This window comes from Ochotona curzoniae, unplaced genomic scaffold (genome assembly GCF_017591425.1).
Source record: "Ochotona curzoniae isolate NIBS_2020 unplaced genomic scaffold, NIBS_Ocur_1.0 scaffold_3171, whole genome shotgun sequence".
Taxonomy (NCBI): domain Eukaryota; kingdom Metazoa; phylum Chordata; class Mammalia; order Lagomorpha; family Ochotonidae; genus Ochotona; species Ochotona curzoniae.
In genome coordinates, this window is record NW_024467104.1 from 893,720 (window position 1) to 904,175 (window position 10,456).

At 40.2% G+C, this 10,456-nt stretch overlaps 1 protein-coding gene and 1 pseudogene across 1 annotated transcript; both read left to right on the forward strand.

Annotated features, from left to right (window-relative positions):
- The first annotated feature begins 234 nt into the window (after positions 1–234).
- On the forward strand, positions 235–1,173 carry LOC121172369 (olfactory receptor 1052-like). The gene has a single exon (XM_041004232.1). It carries the CDS (start codon positions 235–237, stop codon positions 1,171–1,173), a length of 939 nt encoding a protein of 312 aa, XP_040860166.1.
- A 7,880-nt stretch (positions 1,174–9,053) lies between these two features.
- Positions 9,054–9,968, forward strand: LOC121172251 (annotated as a pseudogene).
- The last annotated feature ends 488 nt before the right edge of the window (positions 9,969–10,456 follow it).

Below are 10,456 nucleotides of genomic sequence, written 5' to 3' on the forward strand. Positions count from 1 at the left end.
TGCCAAGATTCCAAAATTTTCTTTCTTCACTTTTGGGGCTTTGACGGAGTGGGAAAATGATGCTATTGAAAAGAGTAGAAGCTTCCCAGTTACAGTTCTCTTTTTTAGAGAGGTCACTAACTCAAGTCATACAACTATTCGAGAGTTCCAAAGAGGTGTTGCATTAACAATACAGTAATGTTCCAATCTATTGCTATCTTCTTTTCATTGCCAGGTACTAAGAAACAGAAGTACATGGCAGAAGTGAACCTTACACTGGTAACTGAATTCATCCTTCTAGGACTGACTGATCGTGCTGAACTGAAGGTCTTTCTCTTTGTGCTGTTCCTGCTGATTTACACCATTTCCTTGGTGGGAAATCTTGGGATGCTTTTCCTGATACAAGTAACTCCCAAACTCCACACACCCATGTATCAGTTTCTTAGTTGTCTGTCAGTTTTAGATGCTTGCTATTCAACAGTCTTTGCACCCAAAATGCTCATGAATTTCTTTGTTCAACGGGAAACCATCTCATTTTCTGCTTGCATCGCACAATATTTTCTATTTGTGGCGCTACTTACCACTGAGGGTTTCTTGCTGGCAGCCATGGCTTATGACCGCTATGTGGCTATTGTAAACCCCTTGCTTTATACAGTGGCTATGACTAAGATGGTCTGTGTTGCACTTGTATTGGGATCATGCATGGGAGGTTTAATTAACTCACTGACACATACAATCGGCTTAATGAAACTGTCCTTCTGTGGGCCAAATGTTATCAGTCACTTTTTCTGTGACCTCCCCCCTTTGCTGAAGCTGTCATGTTCTGACACATCCCTGAATGAATTGTTGCTACTAATCTTCTCTGGGGTAATTGCTTTGATCACTTTTCTGACTGTAATGATCTCCTACGTCTTCATTGTTGCTGCTGTCCTGAAGATGCGCTCAGCAGCAGGGAGACACAAAGCCTTCTCTACGTGCGCCTCACATCTGACTGCGGTGACCTTGTTCTACGGCTCCATAAGCTTTAGCTATATTCAGCCAAGCTCCCAATATTCCTTAGAACAAGAGAAGGTGGTGTCTGTATTTTACACGCTGGTGATTCCTATGCTAAACCCGTTGATTTACAGCCTGCGAAACAAGGAAGTGAAGGATGCTATGAAAAGGATTGTAGAAATGAAACATTGCCCTTGCTGATTTCATGTCACATGTGCGAAATTCACTGAATTCAAACCAGTGCTGTGTGCAATAACCGCTGTGAATGTTTGGTGAAGTTGTGATCCCGTTGGAACCTTAATCTTTGTTTAATTAGACTCTTGTGTTTCTCAGCAAGACAAAGAGACCCCAGAAGACTAAGACACCATCAGACATGTGGTTGACTATTTTTATTATTTAGATGGTAAGCAGGCCAAGGAATGCAGTAGCTACATATGGAAAATGGATTACTTTATTCTCAATTATATATGGGTAGGAATGAACACATATAAACACACAATTTGTAAGTAACCAAATGTCATATTTCTAATAGCTTATTTTCTCTATGGAGCACAGAAATAAGCAACCTTTAAAACAAAGTTCACTTGTAGTAGTTATAAAGTAAATACATGCATCTCCTAGAAATTAGATTATTTTCAGCCTGATTTTCCCTAACATAAACATATATCCTTAAAAATAATGCTCAGAGAATAAATGGTAGCCAGTGTTTATTATAGATGTCATCTCTGTGTCCCAAGGTGGTGGGCAGAATGAGATTGCACATTCCAGCTTCCTGCCAGTGTACATCCTGAAACACTGAAGTGATAGCTCAGACCTTTGGGTTCCTGCTCCCCAGTCAGCAGATCTGAATGATGTCTGCGACCCCGGCTTCTGTCGAGATCGAATCGTAGGTTTTTCAGGCATTGGAGAAGGTGGCAGTGGATAAGAGGTCTCTCTTGGTCTCCTTTCCTCTCACTCGTCTTCTCCCTGCCATTCTCCTTACTTTTCTCCCCTTCATCCCCAACCTCCTTCCCTTTTTCCTAGACTCCCCTACACTGGTGACTAGTCTAACTCTCACAGTGCTTTCACTTCACTTTACTGCGTGTAAGATCAAACAGGACAAATGCCATAGCTTTCTGACCACTGGGGATTGATCACAAACATCAGTGAGAGCCTGTTCGGAAGAACACGCCGGTGTGCTTAGAGTGACTCTAAGTTTCCTAGGAAGTCCCTGATAATCAGATTTCTTCTCCAGTTTCCTTGAGGATGCTGTGGCATTTTTGTTTTTTAATAGATACACAGGGAGACATTCTAGGAGGCAAAATGTACGAGGGGAATGTTCTCGGCTCAGTTAATGTCATACCTATTGCATATGGTCATAAAATCATGTCCATGCATGCCAACTACTCCGATTCAGGAGGGGGAAATAATATTCTAAAAAGTATCTTCACTTAAAATTAAATACTATCAGATTTTTGGAATTTATTTTCAATATTTATGTAACTAAAGGCAATCAGGTCAAATAGCACAACATAACATACAACGACATCATTTTTAGACTTAAAATTGATCATGTCAACCTAAATTTGCTTCCACATTTTTTCCTGTTGCATCCCCAGATAAGTAAATAAATGGTTAATGTACCACTAGTTACTGTGTAAAAAAAAAAAAGCATAAAAGCTTCATTTTCAAAATGAAATAATAAAACAAACAGCAACATATTAGTGTAATTAAAAGGTACACAAAACAAAATAAAATGGCTATTTTGATTAAAAAAATATTTGGAAAATATGTTCAATCTTTTTTTTTTTTTTTATTGGAAAGGCGGATATACAGAGAGGAGAGACAGAGAGGAAGATCTTCCGTCCGATGATTCACTCCCCAAGTGAGCGCAACGGGCCGATACTATGCCAATCCGAAGCCAGGAGCCTCTTCCGGGTCTCCCGCACGGGTGCAGGGTTCCAAAGCTTTGGGCCGTCCTCGACTGCTTTCCCAGGCCACAGGCAGCGAGCTGGAAGGGAAACAGGGCTGCCGGGATTAGAACCGGTGCCCATATGGGATCCCGGGCGTGCAAGGCGAGGACCTTAACCTCTTGCGCCACCGCGCCGGGCCCTGTTCAATCTTTTTTAAAATATGCATTTCCATGAACATTTCAAAATGCTATTTATTATTTATTTGAGAGACAAGAAATTTAACAAGAACTTTTTGAAGCTTTTTCTTCTTTTAAAAAGATTTACCTATATGTTTATTTTTTACAGATTTACTTATTTTTATTGGAAAGTCAGATATACAGACAGGAAGATCTTCCATCTCAGAGTTCACTTCCCAAGCAGCTGCAACAGCTGGAGATGAGCCAATCCAAAACCAGGAGCCAGGAGCTTCTTCCCAGCCCCCGACGCAGGTGCAGGGTCCCAAAATTTTGGGCTGTCCTCAACTGCCTTCTCTGTCCACAAGCAAGGAGCTAGATGGGAAGTGAAGCCACCAGGATTAGAATCGGTGTCCATATGGGATCCAGGTGTGTTGAAGGCAAGGACTTTAACCACTATGTTATCGTGCCTGACCTTAAAATTTATTTCTATAGGAAAGCCAGATACACAGAGAGGAAGAGAAACAGAAATATCTTCCATAAGTTGATTCACTCTCACTTGCTAAGTGGACACAATGACTGGAACTGAGCTGATTGGAAGCCAGGAGCTTCTTCTGGGTCTCCGACATGGCTGCAGAGTCCGAGGCTATGGGGTATCCTCAACTGATTTCCCAGGCCACAAGCACAGGACTGGATGGGAAGTGGTGCCACTGGGATTAGAACTGGCATTGATATGGGGTCATGGTGCATACAAGGCAAGGACTTTTTCACTAGGCTACCATGTCTAGCCCTTGAAGCTTCTTCCTAAACACTTTTATAACCATTCATGATTTTTCATCCATTCAACTCTGTTAAAATCGAGTCCCTAATGCCACATATATATGACATCTGTGTGAATAAAAGCAGTGAAGGTTTTGCCTTTTAGAATGAAAACACCAATATAATGGCATTAAATGAAAAGTTTTTATAATCTATCACAATATTTAACAGAATTAAGTGAATTACAACCTACAGTACACAACGCAAGAGAGCAGTAAGATAATTAAAGCTAGTAAAAATGAAATTAAAAGCCTATAGTTTGTTCGGAAACAAGATAAAACTCAATTAAACATATTTCAAATTTCATAAATGGCTGATATATTGAGTCTGTAAAAAAAATATGACTCCATCAATGAAAGAGTTGCTCCTTCTCCGTTGATACATAAAATAGCAGGAAGGATATAAGATGTGAGAATGGACTCTTCTAGGCCCAATCTTTTGATCATGACAGAAGAACTGGGGAGAGAGGGTTGGGAAAAGTGTATTTTCTTTCAACTGGCTTACCCCCACAATTGTCACAATAGCCACAATAGCAGGGCCTTTGCAAATCTGAAGCCAAGATTCTAGAATGTCATCCTAGTAACACATGACTAACCAGGACCAAAGTTATGGGCAGGCTTCTACTACTTTCCCAGATGCATTAGGCGAGAGTGAGATGGGAATCAGAGAGGCAGGACTTCAGTTGGCTCTCACATGTGGTATGTCAACATCGCAATCATTGGCACTGTGACACAATGGCCTTCTTTGAAACTGTTACCTGTTCAAAAACAGCATAAATAATCATAAACTATCAGCAGATGTTTATATTACATAACTTTGTCCTATGGACACAGACTTTTTTCATTTTTTTATTATATTTTTGACAATCTTTACATAGTTAATTAGGGTAAAAAGGATTCCCATATTGTTTCCTTCATGTATCTGAGGTAAAGGGGGATATTAAGGGAGAAGCCCCACCTAGTTTCCCACCCACTCCAGCTCCCAGATGTGGGGTATGCTCTAAGATACTAGCTCAAGTAGTGTTGATAGTTAACAGTTATGAATCACTGCCAATCTCGCCACGTTGAGCATGGTGAGGTCATTGAAAAAACCACTGATTGACCTAATCCATCATAGAGTCTCCATTTGCCCAGTATTTCGCTGCCAACATATAGCCAAGGTGGTTGATTGACTTGTTCTGTCTTCTGTCTTTTCTTGGTTAGGGTTCTGAGTCCAGCAGTTTGATTGGGGAGATCTCCAAAGAAAGTTTGTTTGAGGTGTTCCCAGACCACATTCTTGTATGTACTAGCAAGAACAGAGCCCAGTACAGTCCATGGCCCCAATCAGGTGGTGGTTGCAATTGCTGGGTTGATTCTGTTTTCAGACCCGACTTCCACTGGAACCAATGGGTATTGCACTCCAGCCTGATTCTGCCCAGCACATACTCAGCCCTCGCATAAACCAGCGGGAGCTGCAGCCTAGTTGGAGAGACCCACAATAACACCCACCAGGCCCACCTCCTACCCTGGTTTGCCAGTATGTGTAGCAGACTAGTCCAGTCTGTCCCACATCCCATTTGGCTCTCGTATATGTCAATGGGTATTGAAGCTTAGTTCCATATAACCAGCTCAACTATCCAGCCCTCACGGATGCTATTGACCACCTCTCTGTCTAGCCACTCCAGCCCCTATTTCAGTTTTTGTGCCCTTCTGTGGGAGTGGTAACCCAAGAGGGAGGAGTAGGGACACAGACATTTTATGTATGTCCTATCTTTACTCTTTGTAAAGGTTTATTTATTTATTTTTTGTTTGTTTGTTTAAAGTCAGAGGAAAGGAGAGACAGAGTAGCATATCTGCCATCCACTAATTCACTCCCCAAGTGGCTGCAATGATCAGAGCAGCGCTGATCTGAAGCTAAGATCCAAGAACTTCAGGGTCTTTGACACAGGTGCAGAACCCCAAGGCTTTGGGCCGTCCTCAACTGCTTTCCCAGGCCACAAGCAGGGAGCTGGGTGGGATGTGGGGCAGCTGGGACATGACCTGGTACCCACATAGGATCCAACTTCTTTCAAGATGAGGACTTTAGCCACTGGGATACCACATCCAGCAAGCTGACAATCTCTCAAACATGTGCTGATGTGGACATTTGGGGAGTGGCCTAGTCAGTGCTTTATCTGTCTGCTCTCTCTCTCTCTCTCTCTCTTTTCTTTCTGTCAGCTTTCTTTCTTTCTCTCCCTCTCTCTTTTCTTTTTTTTCTTTTTCTCTGGTTTTGACTCCAAAACAAAAAATATAGAAGCCTAAGTTTATGTTGTAGCAATTTTTAAAAATATATATACACATTTTTCTAAAATCCATGGAGTTTTTAAATAAAATACTAACTTTTGAAAAATGTTCTGAACTCATTTTTAAAAATTTTTACTCATTTTTGTTTCAGAGGCTGATTTTATAGAGCAAGAAAGCGAGAAACACAGAGGTCTTTCGTCTCTGCTTGACTCTCCAAGTAGCCATAATGGCCGGAGCTGAGCTCATCTGTAGCTAACAGCCAGGAGCTTCCTCTTAGTTCCCAGGTGGATGCAGGATCCCCAAGGAGTTGAGCCATCTTCTCCTGCTCTCCAAGCTATACACAGATAGCTGGATCAGAAGTGGAGCTGCGGACATGAACCAGTGGTCATGTGGGGTGCCGGTACTTCAGGCAGGGGATTAGCCTTGCTGTGCCACGATGCCTGCCTCTCATACTTACGTATTATTTTCAAATATAACATATAACAATAAAATGACCCGGCAAAGTAAATTTAGAACTATAAGAAAAAGTCTCTAAGACATGCCTGCCAGTGAATAATGAATGGCATAAACATCAGTGCAGTTACATTTTATCAGTTACTTCTTCCTTTCATACCCTTATGTAACTGTAACAAAAGCATCTATGACAGCGTCTCTCCATAACTACAAGAGGACAAACAAAGGAATGTTGTGCATTGGCAAGCAGGCTGCAGCTTTAAGTTTTTCAGGTCCATTTTCAGCTGTTTGAATGAAGGCTGTGGGATTCCATCCTCCAAAGACCCTAGGTCAAATATAAACCCAGCAGTCAGGAAATTAAGTAAAAAGACTCAAGCTTTCTCTCGTCACCAGGTAGGCACCATGCTTCTATGTTCTGACTCAAGATTATAAATGCCTCTCGTGACTCCCAAAAGAGAAACTCTAAATGTTTCATGTGAACAGAACATGAAGAAAAACTGTCTTCCTCAGGTTCATTGCAATTAGTGACAGAACTTAAATAGAATGAGACCAGGGCCAAATGCCATTGTTCTGTTTGAAATCACCTCTTTGATTTTGATTAATTGTAAAAGAAAATCTTTTCTTAAATTTTTGGAATCTAAGGTTAATTATTGTAAAATACAGAATTCCATCAAGTCTCAAGAAAAAGCAGCAATTTCTTCGAACTGCCTCAGCAGGCATAAGTCACAAACTCAAACATTCAGTTATTATAACTAACCTAACAGTGGTAGAGAAGCATGACATGTGAGATAGTCCAGATGAAAATTATTCTTTATCATATTAGATAAAATTGAAGGGATAACTATGAGATAAGACAAACAAGCAAAAATGTCTTGAGTCAAAGTAACAGATTTGGTTTGTTTAAGAAATATTAATCAACCTTCTAATCCTATGGAAACACCAAAATAAAAGAATGGACATAAAAGAAAGTCTACTAATTTGTTCAAAAACTGAAGAATGTAAACTCTGTGAACAAACTCTCAGTCTATGTTAGAGAACCCTGTGGCTTACCAGGCAGTTTAGCTTCCAAGATTTTAAAAAAAGCAAAAGTTCTCAAAACTCCCTGTTGGAGGAAGTTCACAGATGAATCTAATAAGTCATTGCCTTTCCAATTAAAAAAAAAACAAACAAACACCCAGTTATAATTTCTAAGCCCCTTGTAGATCCAGGAACTTGAACAATTGAAACTCTCTTGTAGCATTGTTTTGCAGCCTTTGAATTGTCAAACTGACTTTACATCATATTAACAGCGAGGGGTTAGCTAACCTCAGTTTCTCTACCATTCCTATTACCACACTTTAATATCAGGGAGTCATCATTCCTAAACAGTTTGGGATAGTTGATTGTGAAATGCAATCTTCATAAACTCAGTGAAAATATATGTCATTGAAAGTCATGAATGAACTCTTTTAAATATATTTAATGAGAAGCTTCCAAAAATACTATATCTTACCCTTTTCATTTCAGCATCTATGCTAAAGCAAAGTTGAATAATCTAAATTTTGCTGGATCAAAAAAAAAAAAAAAAACATGAGAAGGTAACCTAGTATGCAGTGAGAACACCCATTTTCTCTCCAATTGGATTTGGAACTTCAACTGCGGTTGTTAAAGCTACTGAAAAGCCCTGCTGTATCAAGTATAATGACAATGTCAAACACTGTGGAAACATCTAATTTAATCGAGTCCAAGCCATTCTGTAAAAAGTACAAAAATTGGAGATAAAATTACAAATATCAACTGAAGTTCAAAAGAACTTTCAATAATATGTAAGTTCTGAAGAATAATTTTGTTGTGTTTGACTTATTTTCATTTAACATCTCAGCACCTCATTCCCATTTTTAGATATGTTTTATCAACTTTATTAGTTGACAACATATCAATAGGGATACACATTTATGACTATATATGGAACATATATGCATCTTATGTTTCTTTACAGTTTAAGATGGGTGTCATCTGACCAATTTTCTGATTATCCTTAAGAATGATTTTTCCAATGTCTCAAACATTACTGTTTCATAATGAGAACTTGTTTGGTTCATTTAGTTATTTGTTAAAGAATGTTCTCGCACAGATGAGGTCTTTACCATATGTTCGGTATCTGGGTATAAACTTCCCAGATTTCTATCTCACCAGTACTCTGTTGTACAAAGGGTCACTGCTTTTAGAACTCAGAAAGGGGATTCTCCCTCCTCTACCAATCTCTACGTGGTAATGCCAATTGATGTGTGTGGGACAGAGACAGCACTGAACTCATGCATTTAGTTAACTACATGTGTGCATGACTTGGGTTTACATTGTTGCTTCTGATCATTCAAAAACACACAAGTTTTCTAAAGTTGCCAACATACCAAATGTATACATTCAAAGTTTTGCTCTGTATTAATTTTTCACTTGTAGCTTGCCTATTCCTCAAAAGAAAACTACATATGTGACTGACAGAAATGACAGCATTTGTGACTGACTTTATTTTCCTGGGGTTGACTGAAAACCCTGAGTGGTACTTGTTATATTTTCTACTTTATCTCATTACTGTGAGAGGTAATGTTTGGCCTATCTTAGTAATTCTGGTGAGTGACAAGCTCTGTTCTCCTCAGGACTTTTTTCTTCCCCAGTTGGCTTTCTTAGATTTCTGTTGCTCATTGGTTTTTATTCCTAAAATGCTGGTGAACTGCATCACAGGAGGGAATGCCATCTCCTATTACGGTGGTCTGCTTCAGTATTCATTTGTCAGCCTGTTCCTGACCACTGAGTGTTTTCTTCTGGCTGCCATGGCATAGGATTGGTACCTTGCCATATGCCATCCCCTTCTCTGCCATGATTTTATAACTGCCATGCTCAGCATTTACTTGGTGACTGCCCCCTCTCTGCTTGGCTGTGTCAGTGCACTCATCCACCTGAGCAGCTTGCTCAGCCTGTCTTTTGTAGGTCCAATGTCATTAATCACCATTTCTGTGACATTTCATTGCTTTTTCCACTCTCTTGTTCAGACACTCAGCATGCTCATCTTTTATCCATTGTCCTCTTGGGAGCAGCATCAGTGTCTGCCTTCTCCATAGTGGTCACTTCTTACCTGGGAATCCCTCTCACTATTCTGAAGATGCATTCCACTAGGGGCCTTATCCGCATGTGCCTTGCACCTCACAGTAGTGGCCCTCTTCTATGGAACCATGACATTTATTTATCTGGGAACCAACTCTGGTTACCCACAGGATAGAGCCAGAATCCCAACCATGTTTTATACTCTTTTCCTTCCAATGCAAAATCTTCTGATAGACAGCATGAGAAACAGAGAAATCAAAGGAGCCATGAGAAGAATTATTAAGAGGAAAGTACTTGCTCAGGGTTCATGGATTTAAGGGTAGAAACAGTTAGGGGATATATACTGATGCTGAGAGTACTTCATTCTTCAATACACTATATCGCTGGGGAGGATGGATATGTGTGCGGGGTGTTTTGAAAGCAGTTTATGTGTGTATCCATCACTGACTGTTGTGAACACACAGGTGTGAGTGTCCAGGCACATGCAGTTACAGAAACATCTGCTCAGATTCATACAGAGAAAGCATATCCTTCAAAGCAGGTTGAGTAGCTGCAGAGAGAAAGCTGCAAATTACCAAAGACAGAGCACGAGGGCTAAAGACTTACATTTACTCTGATATTTAGGATGGAATAGTCGGACAGTGAGGGATTTAGGCCTATCTGCCCAGAGTGAAACTGAAGAAGGAGTGGGGAAGAGGGCTATAAAAGCTCATACAAATATATAAAACACAAACTCATAAGGGAAAATGTTGTGGGGAAGGAGTTTCTGGTCCTGTTTGTTTTGTGAAGTTCTGGTGGCTTTCTC

Coding starts and splice junctions, on each gene's coding strand:
- LOC121172369 (XM_041004232.1), top strand. CDS start 235: ATGGCAGAAGTGAACCTTACACTGGTAACTGAATTCATCCTTCTAGGA.